General features: G+C 41.1%; 1 protein-coding gene across 4 annotated transcripts in view; it reads left to right on the top strand.

Moving 5' to 3' along the window:
- The window catches only part of eps8l2 (EPS8 signaling adaptor L2), a 203,880-nt gene that overhangs the window by 157,359 nt on the left and 28,807 nt on the right, over positions 1-17,714 (top strand). For 3 of the 4 annotated variants that reach the window (XM_072272430.1, XM_072272429.1, XM_072272431.1), the window contains 4 exons: positions 556-630; positions 1,497-1,645; positions 9,032-9,209; positions 10,671-10,804. In XM_072272430.1, coding sequence (XP_072128531.1) covers positions 556-630; positions 1,497-1,645; positions 9,032-9,209; positions 10,671-10,804 — 536 coding nt within the window. The remainder of the gene's footprint in view (positions 1-555; positions 631-1,496; positions 1,646-9,031; positions 9,210-10,670; positions 10,805-17,714) is intronic. The other variant, XM_072272432.1, reaches the window with a different exon arrangement.

A 17,714-nucleotide genomic window follows, 5' to 3' on the forward strand; every position in this document is an offset into this window, starting at 1 on the left:
GAAGTCCAGAACGAGGAGTCACAGTTTGAGGATAAAGGGGAAGCCTTTTAGGACCGAGATGAGGAAAAACTTCTTCAAACAGAGAGTGGTGAATCTGTGGAATTCTCTGCCACAGGAAACAGTTGAGGCCAGTTCATTAGCTATATTTAAGAGGGAGTTAGGTATGGCCCTTGTGGCTAAAGGGATCGGGGGTATGGAGAGAAGGCAGGTACAGGGTTCTGAGTTGGATGATCAGCCATGATCATACTGAATGGTGGTGCAGGCTTGAAGGGCCAGATGGCCTACTCCTGCAGCTATTTTCCATGTTTCTATGTTTCTCTAATATTTCTGCCATCTTATGAAGGTCTCAAGAACAGTGGAATTGTGGTCTTTCCTAATTGCCAACTTCTGCAGAATATTTTTCCCATGGAGGGGCATGCAGAGCTGAGCTATGGCCCATGTGCCCATGGGACTAGGCAGAACAATGGTTCAGCATGGACTACTTGGGCTGAAGGGCCCGATTCTGCTCTATAACTCTGTATTTGCAGCCACTGATGGGTTCTGTTCTTATTACAGGCTAAACTGAAAAGGCATATCCAAAATCCAAATGCAGCGGAGTTGCTTCATTTCCTGTTTGGGCCACTTGAAGTGGTAAACCTGTTTTTTTTTCTATTGATGAACAGTTGTTAATGGAATGGATGAGGTGGGGGGGGTGCGAGATGAAGGAGGTGGTGGAAGGGATGTCAATTATTTGGAAGGGGATTATCTATTTGATATCTGTTAGAAAATATTCTTGCTCCAAAGTCTTCTTCAATTCATGTTCTTGATATAAAAATGTAGAAAGGGTTACTTTGCATGTATTCATACTTCTGTATTGCCTCTCGTTCAAGCCTGGATTTTGGATCAGTTAAAACCTAATTCTTCAGAGTAGGTCTCTGGCCAGGAATCAATCATCCATTGTGTTTAAATTTTCTCCCGTCTTCAAACAGAAGTAGATACATAGATATTATCTATAGTTTCCTCAAGAAATCTGGACTGTTTTGAAAGACAGGAGTGGGTACTGTTTTACCCTGCCTTTGTATCCAACTCCTCCGTCAGTTTAAAAAACAGTGAAGCCAGACTGTACACCTCTCATTTTTATGCAGGATAGTCAGGAGCAGGTACTCAACCGGCTCACATGGGGTAGGATGGACCTTAAGTTATTTCAGGGGCTACGTGCTTTCACTTTTATGTTACTTTTATTTTTAAAAGACACCACTGAATGTCCTGAGCCTCAGGGGACCTATCAAGTGGAATGAGAGGTATGAAGGGCTGGATGAGATGGACGCCAGTGCCTTCCTAGCACTGCGTGTGGCCAAAATCAAGTGTATTTCACCTAAACCCACAAGATCACCTGTAGACAGCCTTGCAGCCCTTGCAATCTGACTGGCTTAGAAACAAATAAGGCAATGTGTATGCAAAGAAATGGTTCTCATCTGTTTGGCATTTGATTCTCATGGTGTGCTTTTTTTGGTAAGGTAATTAATGGCACCGGAGGGCCAGAAGTTGCCAGAACTATCATAAGCCCTCTGCTTTCCAAGGATGCTACTGAGTTTCTAAGGGGACACCTAACTCCGAAAGAAATCTCCCTCTGGGAGGCGCTGGGAGAGGCATGGACCAGGTCCAGGTGAGGGAACAAGAATCCATTTTTTTGTAGGAAGCTGGCTGCAGGAAAGAAAAGGTCATGACTCCACTGGGTAGATAACAGTCTTTATTGTATGGTGTGTCTTCTGCAGGATTGGTCAAGCAGTATGTTGGTTTAGAGATCTCTCTATTGGCATCACCAACACAACCATCCTATTCAGTCTCTCCACATTGCTGAACTGCATGTCCCAGGCAATATCCTGGGGAATTTCTTCTGCTCCTATCCAGTGCCATAACCTTTTTCTTCTGGTGTGGTAGACAGAGAAGAATGTCGTAAGACATAAGACTATAACACATGGGAGCAGAATTAGGTCTGTTATTTATTATCCTGGTCAACCCCATTCTCCTGTCTTTTCCCCATGACCATTAATGCTATTACTAATCAAGAACTTAACAAGCTCCATTTTAAATATACCCAACGATTTGGCCAAAACAGCCATCTGAGACAATGAATTTCACAGATTCACCACCCCCTTTCAAAAGAAATTCCTCCTCCTCTATGTTCTAAAGGTCCGTCCCTGTATTATGAGGCTGTGCTTAGACCCCCACTTCTGGAAACATCCTCTCCACTTCCATTCTATCTAATCTTTTGATATTTGATTGATTTTAGTTAGATCTTCCACATTCTTCTCCAGCAGGTACAAGCCACAAGCCGCTCTGGTTGCAGTTTAACAGATGTTTATGTAATGTTTATATGGAACAGAAGGCCCTTGCTCATCTCATATTCCGTGCCCCACCAAATGAAACCAACATCCCACATCCCTTTTGCACCATGGTATCTACCTGTGCTGCTGCCTTCAGGGTGACATGCTTGGCCACAGGTACTATGATCCTTCTATTCCTCAGTGCTCCCTAATATCCTAACATTCACTGTATATATCTTAGCCTCATTAGGTCTCTCAAAATGAAACATTCCACATTTTTTCCCATTTGTTCTTCCGCTGAGTATTTTACTTACTCATCATCATTATCATATTATAGTCATCAAGACACTGTCAAGAACAGCACCATTTTTTTCTGTTACCTGTAAACTTGCTAATCATATCTCTACACACATTCACACCCAGAATGTTAATGTTTAGATCAAATAGCAAAGGGCCCCCCACTGATCCCTCTGGTATTCTACTGGTCACAGGCTTACAGTCTCACAAAAGAATCCTCACCTTTCTCTTCTATCACCAAGCCAGCTTCATATCCAATTTGTCAAATTTTCCTCAATCTCGTGCATCCTTACCTTTTGGACCAGCCTCTTATGTGGGACTTCATCTAAGACATTTGTGAAGTCCATGTAGATTATTTCAACTGCACTGGCTAATTCAATATATTTAATCACCTCCGCAAAGAATTGAATCAAATTAATCAGACCAGAATTCTGCTTAATAAAGACATGCTGATTACCCCTGATCGATCACTGCCTTAATCCCATTCTTAAAAGCTTTTTCAATAATTTGTCTATCATCACCAATAGGCTAACCAGCCTGGAGCTACTAGGCTTATTCCTGTCATGCTTCTATCCTTAAAGGTACCATACTTGCTGGACCACTGTCATCTGATACCTTAGAAAAGATTTAAAAATTTGTACCCAGACTATTACCACTCATAGCACCCATTACCTCTCATAGCAGCTCGGGATACACTAAGACATTTAATACTACCCAATCTTAGATGGTTATTTGTCCTAGAATTTCATTATACCTTTCCATGAATTCTCCAACTAAAATATCCTTCTCCATGGTGAATATGGATAAGAAATTTTGACTTAACACCTCAACTATGTCCTCCATCCTCCGTATACAACTGGCTCAGTGGTTCCTAATGGGGCCTAGTCTTTCCCTGTTACCTTCTTCTCCTTAATATATTGATAAAATAATTTCAGACTTCCTTTAACCTTACCACAGCTATTTGGTGCCTCCTCTTTGCCCCCTGGAGTACAGAATGTGTAGGGAGTACTATATTATCTTGAAATATATTCTATATTCCTTTTAGAGGTTCTGCTGCTTTCAGTTTTCTAAACTGGCCATAGGCTACCATTTATTTTATCTCTCCAGTCTGCTCTTTACTGAGATATATTGCACTTGTTGAACTTGTTGTCCCTGTCTTTTATTTCTTAACTTTACTCTTAATGATTCCCACTGTTCACATATGGACTTAGCCACAAGAGCTGCTGCTGGTTTACCTTTACAAAGTCCAGCCTTAACAAAGTGAAATCAATCTTACCCAAGTTTAGAACCTTACCTTCCAATCCTTGTCTTTTTCCACAGCAAACTTAAACCTTACATAGTTATAGTCAACATCTCCAAAACACTCTCTCCCTCATGTGCTTTCCACATGCCTGGCTACATTCCCAAAGAATGAATACAGTACCTCCCCTCTCTAACAAGATTATCTTGGGTGCACTTTAAAAATTCCACCTCCTAAACCTTTCACACTGACACTGGGGATGTTGAAATCCCCTACTACCATAACGGAAATATTTTTACAATTCCCTGTGACCTGCTCTCTATGCCTGGATTACTGTTATAGTAGATATTACACATCCAGAAAACACAATGAATGAGATTCCGTTTTGCAGTTTGGCAAATGATTTCCTCCTGTAATGGCATTAGCACTACTGCTGTCTGTGGTCTAATCTGTGATCCTCACTACACTCTGATAAGCAAATTTAACAGATACCTTTTCAACATGACACACACAAAATGCTGGAGGAACTCAGCAGGCCAGGCAGCATTTATGGAAAAGAGTAAACAGTTGACGATTTGGGCCAAGACCCTTCATCAGGACTGAAACGGTCTCGGCCTGAAACATTGACTATACTGTTTTCCATAGATGCTGCCTGGCCTATTGAGTTCCTTCAGCATTTTGTGTGTGTTGCTTGGATTTCCTGCATCTGCAAATCTTTTCATGTTTGTGAGCTTTCAACATTAACAAGGTTTCTTTCATGTTTCTTTGTGCTGATCCAATTAACAAATTAATACATCCCTGAGAAACACAATAACTTCTTGTTCTTCCCAGGGAAAATATCCATCTTATTTGCAGAAATTGGCAATTGACAAACCCTGTGAGTAATAACACATTTCTAGGGACTTATTTGCAGACATTAACAGCTTCCATGAGGCAGTGACAAATATTCAATATTGCTATTTCAAAATAAACCTCTTCTCATAAATCCATAATCCAAAGGTATCAGTTTGGAAACTTATAATTTGAGAGATAAATTAAGACTGATTTTTAACCTAAAAATAGAATGCAACATGCAGCTTTCTGCAAAAACTGCTGTTAAGGCATATTGTTTATAAATGTTTAAACCAGGTTTACTGTGTGAATGCAGTTCAGTACTGGGACTATTCTTGCTTCAGCACACAGGCTGACTGAGCAAGTAACATTGCAGAATTGCTTCACCTAGCTACCACTTGAATGTGGGCTCCAGAAAAACAATAAAGAATTTACACAACTTTTTATGACTGAACTTTCAGCTAAATTCAATGGCGCATATAATACTTCCGAATGGATGGCTACAGTTTTGTTTCTGTCAGGGTCCCATCCCCTATATCTTGCTCCATGCCCATGCCAAAATAAATCTGCCTCAATCAGCAGAGGGTGACGTTTCTGGAGACAGACTACCCATTGTCATCTTTCACAAACCTACTGACTCTAACTATACCTCTTCCCACCTCGTCAGTTTTAAAAATGCTATTCCCTTCGCTCAGCTCCTCCACTTCCACCACATCTGTTCTCAGGGTGAGACTTTCCATTTTAGAACATTTGAAATGCCTTCTTCTTTTTAAAGAGTGGGATTTCCCTTCCACCATCATCGATGCTGCCCTTACCTCCATTTCCCGCACATCTGCCCTCACCCCATCCTTCCATCATCATAACAAGGATAGGTTTCTCCTTATCTTTAGCTAGCAACCCATTGGTCTCCCTATCCAGCACATTACTCTCCAAAACTTCCACCAGCTCCAATGGGATCCTACCACTAAGCAGATCTTTCCCTCCCCCCGCTCTCCACTTCGCATTGCGATCGCTTTCTATGTGACTCCTTTGTCTACTTGTCCCTCCACATTAATTTTGCTTCTGGCACTTATTCCTGCAAGTGGGACCTGATGTCTCACCACATTCAGGGCCCCAAGGAGTCCTTCCAAGTGAGGCAATGCTCACTTTATTGAGCACATTTGTTCTGTCCACTGCAAAAGCTAGGATCTCCTAGTGCCTTCCCATTTCAATTATATTTCCATTCTGACATGTCTGACCATGGTCTCCCCTTCTGTCCTGTTGAGGCCAAACTCAGGCTGGAGGAACAACACCTGATATTCCATCTAGGTAGCATCCAACCTGATGGCATGTACATCGACTTCTCTAACTTCCGGTTATTTCTCCCCTGTCCCTCTATACTTCTTCCCCTCTCTCTCCAGTTTTAGCCCTATTTCTGTCCAGTCTTGATAAGGAGTCTTGACCCAAAATGTTGAGTGCTTATTTCCTTCCATAGATGCTGCCTGATTTGCTTAGTTCCTCCAGCATTTTATGTGTGTTGCTTCAGATTTCCAACATGTGTAGAGTCTCTTGTGTCTCTTGTGTTTATGAATCTGTCAATGCTTTAGATTCTGAACTTTAGATCCAGACAATATGCTTTATAGAGAGTCTGGGATGGAGAATTAGAAGTATATGTTGATAGGCAATGTAGCGTTAGCTAATCATGGAATCTTCAAACTTCTGGTCCTACAAAGTGTAGGAAGGACTCCAGGATTGGAGTTGATGGATAATCAGCTGTAGATGGAGCAGGTCCCATCTAAATGAATCTAAACAAATGATTATATATCAGTGGGGAAATACTTTCGGCCAGATGTCTGGTGTCAAAGCCACAATTTTAGCAGAACCTACAAACAGGAGGATGCTTAATGACCCCGGACCTATTGAAACCATCTGTAATATGGCCTCTGATACCTTTTCCACTGGGATAACATCCCATTTCTCTTTTTGCTCTGTGCCACCAACTGAACCCTATAAAAACTCACAACCATTCCAGGGTCAATCCACCAGTGATCTGATAAGGTATGAAATTCTGTGACTCACCAGGTTATCCATTCCATGACTGTGGCTGGTATTTCCTCCATTTAAGGAATGTTTCCATTATATCAGTAATGGAAATTGCAGCTTTCTGCTTGAGCAAAGTCTATGTTTCACCCTACCCCTGTCTCCACCTCATCACTATACCTCGAACAATGTTACTAATTAGACGTAAGAACCGTAAACTTTTGTCTCATCTCCGCTTGTATCAATAATCAACTGCAGCTCATCTGTTGTTGGCCAGAAGGGCATAACCAACTCAGCATATGACCCGAGTGGTTCCGTTCAAAATTCACTTCATGGCTCCATCTGTCTAAGTAGACGATGGATGAGCCCGTTCCGGGGCGCAGACCTGGGCGATGAATATGGAGATCCTGGGCTGCCCAGACATCAAGATCCCTCGCTCGGCCTCGCGGGTGTGGCCCAAAGGAATGTGAAGCTGTACATTTGGCATCAGCTTGGCTGCAGGAGCTGCCGGGATGTGACGTGATACATCATCCAACCACCTTAGGCGCTCCACTCCGGATTTGTGTAGGGTTTACTCCTTAGCCTTCTCTTCTCCCGAAGATACTCACAAGGCAGTGGATAGAGGCCCATACCGGACACTGTCAGCCGGAGCCAGCTGAGCCTGGGACTCGTGTAAGGCAGGGTCGTCACGCCCTGTAGTAGTGACATACAGGGCGTAAAATAATTCAGTTCAAAATAGGACAGTCAATTCAACAAAACTAAAAAGACCAGGAAACTGCTGGAAATGCTCAGTAGGACATGCAGAAAGAGAAAGTGAGTTAATAATTCAGGTTGAAGTCACTTCCCCCAGATCTTTCTCCACTTTTTATGAAGGGTTTTTGATTTGAAGCCCATGTTTCTTTCCCTACAGACGTGCATGGCCAGCATTTCCAGATTTCCAGCATCTGCAGTTTTAATCTTCAGACACTTTAGTTATTGAAGTACTCGTGAACTATTTCCTGCAAAAGCTTGTGCATTTATGCATAAAGTATACCAGCCATGTTGTCAGTTAGATGCTTGCAGGAAATCGTATACTAGTACTTCAGTAATCAGAGTTGTTCTCAAATTTTACATAACCAGAATAAATAATATATGAAATGTTATGTAAACCTAAAGTGATATTATATTACTTAATGCCTTAAGACAAGCAAACCTGAGGGTATACTCACATCTGTACATCTGATGCTGGAGTGTTAAAGTTCTTTAATAGCAAAATGGTAAAATTACACCAGATAAACAACTACATCACAACAGAAACATTATCTGTTCCTCTCACTGAGATTGATTTCTGTAATATATTCAATATTTGCTACTCTGTTTTAGATTTCCATCATATATGCTTCACCTTGGCACTTATATGTTCATAAAAATCAGTGCAGTAGTACCCTCTGCAGAGCAATGCCTGTAATACAGCACTTTGTTCTCAGGCTGAAACATCAAAATAGGTTTATTGTGAGAAAAAGGGCATAGTTCACCCGTGGCTGCCGATATCATTTCTCACCTGTTGTTGGTTTCAGTATTTCACCCAGAACTCCTGTGAATCACTAAATTGCATTTGCTTCATTTGTATTATATATATAAAAATGCAGAGATAAAACTTGTAAAGTGCACTAAATAGAGAAGAAATTGATTCTAGAAGCAATTTATGAAAATATGACGAGAAGTGTCAAGTATAATGTACAGGACAAATAAAGATATAGACAATAGAAATATATTGTATGTCTGAATATGTGGATTAGAGAAACTGAAGGAGGTATTGGTACTGATAGCAAAGCAGCTGCCTCACAAATATGAGCCTGCCTCCTCTCCTAAGTTTGATATAACCTGTGCTATCTGTGGATAGAAACCCACAATGCAAATCAGCTCAGTAAGTGTGAGATTAGCTGTGTGAAAACAGTTTGAAGGTAAAAATTCTACACTGTGAATCTTGGTGATACTGTGCTGGATACAAACTTGCAGCCACCTATTGTCAAATAATATTACTGACACTTCAAAAGTAATTTATTGACAGTGAAGTACTTTGAAACCTTCTGCGGTGTGAAAGTAAAAATTTCAAAATTATTTTTCGAGGTATAGTGACAGAGTAACCAAGAGTACCTTGAGTGTTGTTTCTTTTGTATCTTGACGGTTTACAATGTATCTGCCATTAATACTAGTATTACTTATTTTGATGCAGATGTAAGAATGAAAATGGTTGAAATATTTCTGTGGTGAATTTAAAGACAAGTGTGTCATTTAAAGACAAGTATACTGCCTGTTCAGGATCTAATAATCAAAGGTCATGTTCCCTTTCATTCAGAGCTGATTGGCCAAGGGACCACCATGTTCCCCCATATGTGCCAAAGTTTAGAAATGGCTGGGAGCCACCTCTAGAAAATTTCCGTGGAGTACCTTGGGAACTAGATGCACATCAGGGAACAGAGGCCACAACAGATACACCACGCAGACAGGAGGAAGTAAGGCGAGCTTCAATGGAGGTGGGGTAATATTCCTAGTTAACTCTTTGTGTGTATTGCAGTGTTTTACAGTGTACTTACTTACAACAATACCAGATAAATTTGTTTAATACGAAACTAGTTTCTTATTTGCATGTATTAAATGTTATTGTTCAGCCTCCAGGTTCTGTATATTTACAACAATGACTGTGGAAATCCAAATTTGGATTCATCAATTTTCAGAAAGAATTGAATAAACTTCCCAGAATGAATCTGCAAGAAAACTTAATACTAACTTATTATTCATTTTACTCAAAGTGCATTTGGTGGCCCCACCCAGCTTCTTACATCATTCCCAATCTTCCCCATCTTCCCCTTCCCTCACTTCGGTCCACCTATCACCTTACAGGTCTTGCTCCACACATTCTGTCCACTTTTTTATATGGCTACCTCCCCTCTTGATCTGAAATGTTAGCTGACCTTTTTTGCCTGATCCATTGAGTTCCTTCAGCTCTTTGTGCATTACTCCAGATTTTCCGCATCTGCAGTCTCTTAAGCCTCTATTGACTGAGTCTAGTTGTTTCTAATAGTTGAGCACCTTATAGGTGATAAAATATCTGTTTGTTCATCTTTTTGCATGAACTTGTCATTCTTTGTCAAAACCAAGACAGCATCGTTGAGTTGAATTTTGATTTGAGTTCAAGATTTTGTCTTTTTCATATGGATATTTACTTAATGTTTCCAACACTTCAGAGCCTTTACTTACTTTTTCCATAGCTTGAGGCAACAAAGAAAAAGAACCCAAAAGAAATATTTCTGATATGTAATTTTAGTTTTAGGATTTTTGCACAAGCAACACAAAAGTAACACCATGCTGCCTGTGTACATACATCTATTGATGCTTCTGGACACATCTTCAGTGATGTTCCTGGAATCATTGGGTGTTTCGGGTCTTTCAACATCATACAACCTCCTCCAGGTGACCCAGCCGGGGCTGATCAGACCCCAGCTTGTGTCCAGATGGCTAGCTACTTATGACTCCATGGCTCCCCTCTTTTGAGCCACAGCCATCTTGAGGCCCTCTCTGCTGCATCGGTGGTACTGCAGATGGCTCGCCTCTTCCTCTCTCCCTCGATGTCCAAAATGCTGAAGGCTCTAACTAAAGAACGGGCTATGAATCCCCTACAACCAACCTCCACTGGGAGACACCTTGCTCTCCATCCTTCCTTAAGGTACATTCTGTACTTAATAAAGTGGCCATTGAGTGTATGTTCACGGCCTTCTGCTGCTGTAGTCCATCCACTTTAAGAATCGACCTGTGCATTCAAAGGTGTTCTTCTGCACATCTCTGTTGTAATGTGTGGTTATTTGAGTTACTGTCACTTTTATAACATATAACATAAATATAACATATAACAATTACAGCATGGAAACAGGCAAATACAGTATTTATGCAGGCAAATACAGTATTCTTAACATTGTTCTGCTACTTTTGTCTTCCAGCAAGCAGTGGCGCCCTGCTTCCCTCCACGGAATGGGTACGAATATGGTAACACGTCCTTCAAAAGAGGCCTGATTGGTGACCAGAATATCGCATCAGAAGCTTATAAGCAGAGTGCTAGTCAGCCAGTAGATAGGTAACTGGTATTAACATGCTGTGGAGAAATGGTACAATGCTTATTCCCCTTCCTTCTGCTGGGTATAGTATTAATTGCATTAAAATTTCACAGCAAAGCTGTAAGTGAAAACTCTGTGATCCATTGTCCTGTATTACAGCTTTCCAGTCTCAAATCTTCTATTTCCAGTTGAATTCTGCTTATTTTAAATTATGAATATATTGACATAATTGAATTTAAATATCTGCTGCACTCTCACTCATTAATGTAGGGTAGAGGGTCTTGGTCCTACAGAGTTCAGTTCTAAATAAGAAGGGAATATTTGTAATCCTGAAGTGACTGGGGACTAAAACACGGCAAGGGTTCTGGGATGGTGCATTAAATTTCTGTTTTTATTTTAAGTTGACATATTAGTAAGGAAAGGAATCAGCACCTCAACATTGAGTTCTTGCATCAGGGAGGGTGAATCAACAGCAGCTAAGGCTGTCGTTGTTGATCCTTTCCATGCACATCGGGTGGCAACCTTGCCATTCCTCTCGCATTTTTGTTTGTATTTTTATGAGGCCAAATGGCCAGCTCGATGCTCAACCCAGCACGGATGGAAAGTGTACAAGGACCTGGCCGGATTTGAACTGGAGACCACGCACCTTGAAGTCCGGTGCGGATGCCCCTACACCACCAGCTGGCATCAGCTGACGGGTGGGATGATAACGGTAGAGATCCCAAGGGAGACCCATCAAGAGATGAAAGGTTTTACTACCTTAACCAAAGTACAAAGGCAGAAACCAATTCAGAAAGATTCCCTGTTAATTTTAGTGAATTGGACGTCAGATTTATGGTGAGAGTCTGTGTCTGTATGAGTGGTCTGTGATTTGTAGAGATCGGTCATGGTCCGACATCCATTGGGTGGTACTGAGTTCCGTAGTGACTGCCTGAGTGTTAACATGCACCATGCACTGAGGAACCAATGGTAAAGCGCAGGTGATATTCTGTAACATCTTTCATAGCATCATTGATATGCAACAGAATAAAATTTATCAGTTTATATCATTCCATTCCAGAAAGGGACCTGACCCTGCCCCATTCATGACACCTAGACGTTAACTGGCCATGATTTGGACAGAGTCACAATGTCCTTTGGGAATCAAAATATAAAATATTACTGAAGCAGACAGCAGTCCTTTGTTGAGCATCTATATCAATTGGAAATAGGACATTGTGTTTTTCTTCATATACTCTTTCATTGAAATCTTGCTGGTGGCAGTAGCTTATGGCCTTTGTGGTAAGATGAATGGTGAGAGTTCCCTGCCAGCAATGACTTGCTTTTCCAAGGATGGCAGTAGCAGGAACTAGAAGCGTAGAGATCTTTTACTGCCACCTATTGGCCTATAATTACTGGCCTTGTACCAGTAAACGCAAAAGGTAGAGAGCTCTGCTTGGAGATTGCATGTTTGCAATTATTTTCACTTCTGAATCGAATTACATGTGAATTCTGAACTATTTGGAATAAACAAAGAAAGAAAGAATCAGTCAACATTTATTGAATCCTGTTCTCAGTTTCCTGAAGTTTATTAGGTTATAAATGGTTTACTTGCTCTGGAATATGGTTGATCACTGAGAAACCAAAGATAAAGTCAAGTTCAGCTGCCATTTTAAACCTGCAGCTAGTCAAACCTATCCAGGGAGTGATCTGGACTTTCATAAGCAGACATTTATCCATATTTTCTATTTTGACTTTTTTCTGTATCTTCATTTAATTAAGCCAGCATAGCCTTTGGCCTTCCAAGGAAAATGGTGCATGAATATCATGACCAACACATTGCTCATAGTCTACCTGACAGCAGGAAGTGTTGTTTTTCTGTTTACTTCTGGATGTTTGACAAGGTACAACAGGCATTTCAGACACTGCAGAGATATCAATAATACTGTCTCCACAGAAAACTCCAAATCCACTGACAGGATTAACAAGCCAACATCAGCATCCCCTCTAGTGTCTGGACAAATATCTACAGCAAATACACGCTAATGAAACCCACCAAGCACTATTGATGAGGCCACATTGTGAAAATGCCTGACATCAGCCTCCCATAATAGACACTTTAACACAGCACAAGATAATAAAGGGACAGAAATGATTCAAGGATCTTCTCGAAGCCTTCTAGAAAACATATGTCATCCCCAAATGATTCATGAGAACCTGTGCCAAAAGCCCAGAGTAAATGGTGAGAGAAGTGTGAGGTTCCCAAATGATCCATCTGTCCACCCTTTCGTTTCTATTGTGGTAATCAGTAGATCCTACATTGGCTTCATCAACCACTTCAGCACCCAGAAATCAGGTGTGGGCCCCCCAGGTCATACTCAATTCCAAGGAACTGCCTGAAAAAGAATGTGTTATTGCTGGTCTGCTTCTCCTCAGATCTGTAGATCCCTGCACAAAGTACTGAAGCTCAGTTCAGTGATGTAGCTAGCAGAGCTCTGCATCACAGGCCAACAATGCAGTTCAGTCTTGACCTCTGGTACTGTCAGCGTGGAGTCCACACATTCTGTCTGTGACCATATGGTTTTGTCTGGGTGCTCTAGTTTTCTCCCATGCCCCAAAAGCATGCAAGCTGATGGATTTATTGCCCAACATAAGTTGCACCTAGTGTTCAAGTGATTGGTGGAATCTGAAGGTTTTGATGGAAATATGGAGAAAAATAAAAAGGTTCAGGATAGGATTAATTTAAAAGTGAGTGCTTGATGGTCAGCACTGATTTGGTGGCCCTTTTCTGTGAACCGTTGTTCGATGACTCTTTAACATCAATATACAATATAGTTGTGTCAAAGGCAATCAAGTCATTTGTGACTGAACAGAAATGGCAGAAACTTATAGCAGTTAGTGAGACACCCTCTTGGTGACAGTTCATACAAACTGCCATTACACCATGCATAATCAAAAGGAGACGAAGTGAGGAAGTCACCATATCTCACACAAAAACAATCTACCAGTCTGGATGGATCCCATTGGAAATATGCTACTCTCATATTGGCAAATGTAATTTTTGCTTTGTCAGTTTGCCCAAAAAAATGATGTCTGTTTTTTTACAGTAAGATTATAATTTGCTGTATATTTAATGGTGGCTGGGCTTGGATAATTCAGCAGCATTTATTGTTGGTGCTTTGCATGTTACTGCTTTCCTGCAGCTAAAAAACAATTGTCCACAGCTCTGAAATACCTGTGCAATGATCAGATAATGAACTTAAGTAATATGCTGATTGAAATGAAACATTAATTTGGTTGTTATTGATTCAGTCAAAATATTTTTAATGTGATAACTGGGCTGTTCCTGACTAGCAGTAAGCTGTGTAGATCAGATCTATGTTGAATTAAGTTAGTGTGAGCATCAGAATCGAAAATCGCACAGGATCCTTGATCACAATTGCTAAATTGTATGTCAAGAACAAACAGGATTTTGGCTCAGCATGGGATATCTCACTAAATCACAAGCAACTGAGAACCGCTCTCAGCAAGAGACTGCCATCATTTTTGGGTTGATTTGTAAAGCGCATATGCTCATTTCATCTAATCACACGGTGGTCAGCACCGACACTTAGTTATTTCATCTAAATCAAATTGTTTGTCAACAGTTATGTTAAAAAGTTATGAATTACTGGTATCAGTTTATTATTGTCACATGTAAGAGACAGTGAAAAACTTGTCTCTTGCAGACTGTTCATACAGATTAAATCATTACACTGTGCACTGAGATAGAACAAGGTAAAACAATAACAATGCAGAGTGAAGTGTAACAGCTACAGAGAAAGTGCAGTGCAGGGAAAATATAAGATGCAAGATCATAATGGGGTAGATTGTGAGGTCAATAATTCATCTTATCACATTAGGGAACCATCTAATAGTATTAGAACAGCAGGATCAAGCTGTCCTCGAGCCTGATAGTACGTGCTCTCAGGATGTTGTATCTCCTGCCCAATGGAAGAGGGGAGAAGAGAGAATGTGCAGGGTGGGTGGCTCTTGGATTATGCTAGATACTTTACTGAGGCAGGAAGAAGTTCATGGAGGGGAGGCTGGTTTCTGTGATGTGCACAGCTGTGTCTACAGCTCTCTGCAGTTTGTTGTGGCCATGTGCAGACCAGTTGTCTTACCAAGCCATGATGCATCCAGATAAGATTCTTTCTATAATGTATTAATAAAACTTGGTAAGATTATCAGGGAACTTGTCAAATTTCTTTAGTCTCCTGAGGAAGTAAAGGCTTTGGTGAACTTGCTTGGCCGTGACGTTGACATGGTTTAGAACAGGATCGGTTATTGGTGATGTTCTTTCCTCGGAACTTGAATCTCTCAACACTCTCAGTCTCAGCACCATTGATGCAGACAAGACCTGTAAACATGACACTATTTTACTGACCTCTGTATTTCCTTCCTGCCCTCAGAATCATCAGTGTTTGGGAAATGGCTCTGTCACAAGGGGGCGCTGGGAGCGGGGGTGGACCCAAATGCAAGACACAAACACGTCTTGTGAGGTTAACTAAATTGAGTTTATTGCTCGTTACGAGGAGAGCAAGGCAGAAGCGGGAATAGCATAATGGACAAGAACTCAGGCCCTGGACTAGGCTGGGACTAAAGGTCTGAGCCAGGACTCGGTACTTGAAACCTCCAGAGCCAGGACTCAGTACTTGACACCTCTGGAGCCAGGGTCTCTTCTTATTCATTGGACAGACTCAGACACAGGACTTAGAACATCGAGCCGGGAATCCTCCACAGACACAGGACGGAGTCGGGACTCTTCTTGACACAGGGTCAGGACCCTTCCAGGGTACAGGGCCGGCCCTTTTAGATGCAGGACATGGATACGGAGACCACACAACGATGGACAGTACTATAACTGGGCACAAGTATGCTCCGAGCTGCGGCGAGCTCTTGACTCACCCCGGCAGGTTAACTTTGACCGACACGCTCTGGCAAGGGAAGGCGGCTTGCTGGCACTTGCTTCAGGAGGAGACTAGGCTTGCTCCGGCAAGAAACTGAGTTAGCTGCGGCCAGATGATATTGGCTCGCACTACCTTCGGTGACTTTGTATCTCTCTCTGCCGAATGGCTGAAAGCCGGAGACTTATAAACTGCCAGTTCAGCCGAGAGTAAATTGCCTCTAATCACCAAGCCCGAGGGACACGGGAAAACAGGGAACCAAAGGGAAACAGGGAGACAACGGTCCGGATCGTAACACAAACAAAGTAAATTTAAAGGGAACCCGATCCGGACCATGACAGGCTCACTACAGTGGTATCATCTGCAAATTTGCAGATGGCATTAGAGCAGAATCTGCCATCCAGTCATGAGTGTACAGGGAGTAGGGAATTGAGGGCATAATCTTGTGGTGCACCAGTGTTCAGAATAATTGTTGTGGAGGTGTTGCTTCCTATTCTTATTGATTGTGGTTTGTTGGCCTGGAAGTCAGGGATCCAGTTGCAAAAGGAGTTGTGACCCACAAGGACCTGAGTTTGGTGATTTACTATGAGGGGAAGGGAAAGGAGTGCAATGGATCAAATATATGATAATTGTACTCATAATAATATTTGTATTTACACTATAATTAAGAAATAGAAATCTGGAGCAAAGTGCAGCAGTCACATTTCATTCTTTTGGTAATAGATAAAATTACAAGACTACTTTATGGAAAAGTGCATTGAAGTTCTCTGGTTTTTTTTGTTTTGAAATTATAAAGCTTCATTGGTGCATTATCAGGATAATGACCTTACACACAGGTGATATGTTCTTATAAGGAACATTAATCTGTGAGTAGTATTACTGATGAATGACACATCTGAAGATCACAGCAGGAAAATTCTATTGCATTTGACTATGTGTCAATCCTCATTTTAGTCAATACAGGATGGTATAAAATAGTACACATAACTAGAAATTTGACTCAGGTAGCTTATCAGATAAAAAAAAATTACTTGCTAATTTGATGCTTGCTTGTTTATTTAACTCTTTTTTTCAATAATTACAATTGTAGCAAAGTATCACATGTAGAAGTCTGAGATAAGAGTTCATAAGTCAAACAGAAAGGTGATTCATGTAAGATGTTATTAGATTAAAGAACTCACATAACAACATTAATTTGAAAATATGTCACCGGAATCCCTGAAAAGCATATATTTAAATTAAGCAAATTTATTCAAAATTACACAAAGGTTAAGCATAAGCATGGTAAAAGTATGTTTGAATTCAAGAGTGGGAGGACGTTTCTTTCACCATGGTTATTTGGAATGTTTCCATTACTGGTTGCTTCCTAAGATATTTTGATTGGCAAAAATCTACACTCATGAGAATATTTCTTTCTCTGGACATTACTTATTTCGTCTCCTTGCAATAATCTGCAGTTCATGTACCCTGATGGAGGCTTGCCTCAAAACGCAGCAGCAGGGAAGAAACAGAAAGAAATCACAGGGCACATATGAGGAAATGTCTGAATATTGCAACTAAATTTTTACATAATTTGTTGTCTATCACTGTTGTTGAAAATAATATCAGGCAGAATAATAGATAATAGGAAAGCGGCCAGAGCGTGAGTGGGCCAGTGAAGGAGTGGAGCTTTGAGGCTTTGACTCGAAAGATTCTGGCAGCTTTGGCAGTTGGTCTATGCAATCAAGTCAATCAAGATTTGAATAGATCAGCAGAAAGCCGTTGATTAGACAATCAAGATTTGAATAGCTCAGACTCAGCAGAAAGCAGCTGATTGGGCAGTCGAGGTCAGGTGACCAAACATTTTGAAAAGCTCAAACAGATAAACAGAGGGATAGCTCAAGCAAAGCGGCCAGTGGAAAGTGGCCAGAGCGTGAGTGGGCCAGTGAAGGAGTGGAGCTTTGAGGCTTTGACGAGAAGAGGTGGAGGACAAGCTAGCTTGCAGTTAGTTTTTACAATGTCTCCT

This window comes from Mobula birostris, chromosome 11 (assembly GCF_030028105.1).
Source record: "Mobula birostris isolate sMobBir1 chromosome 11, sMobBir1.hap1, whole genome shotgun sequence".
Classification (NCBI taxonomy): Eukaryota; Metazoa; Chordata; class Chondrichthyes; order Myliobatiformes; family Myliobatidae; genus Mobula; species Mobula birostris.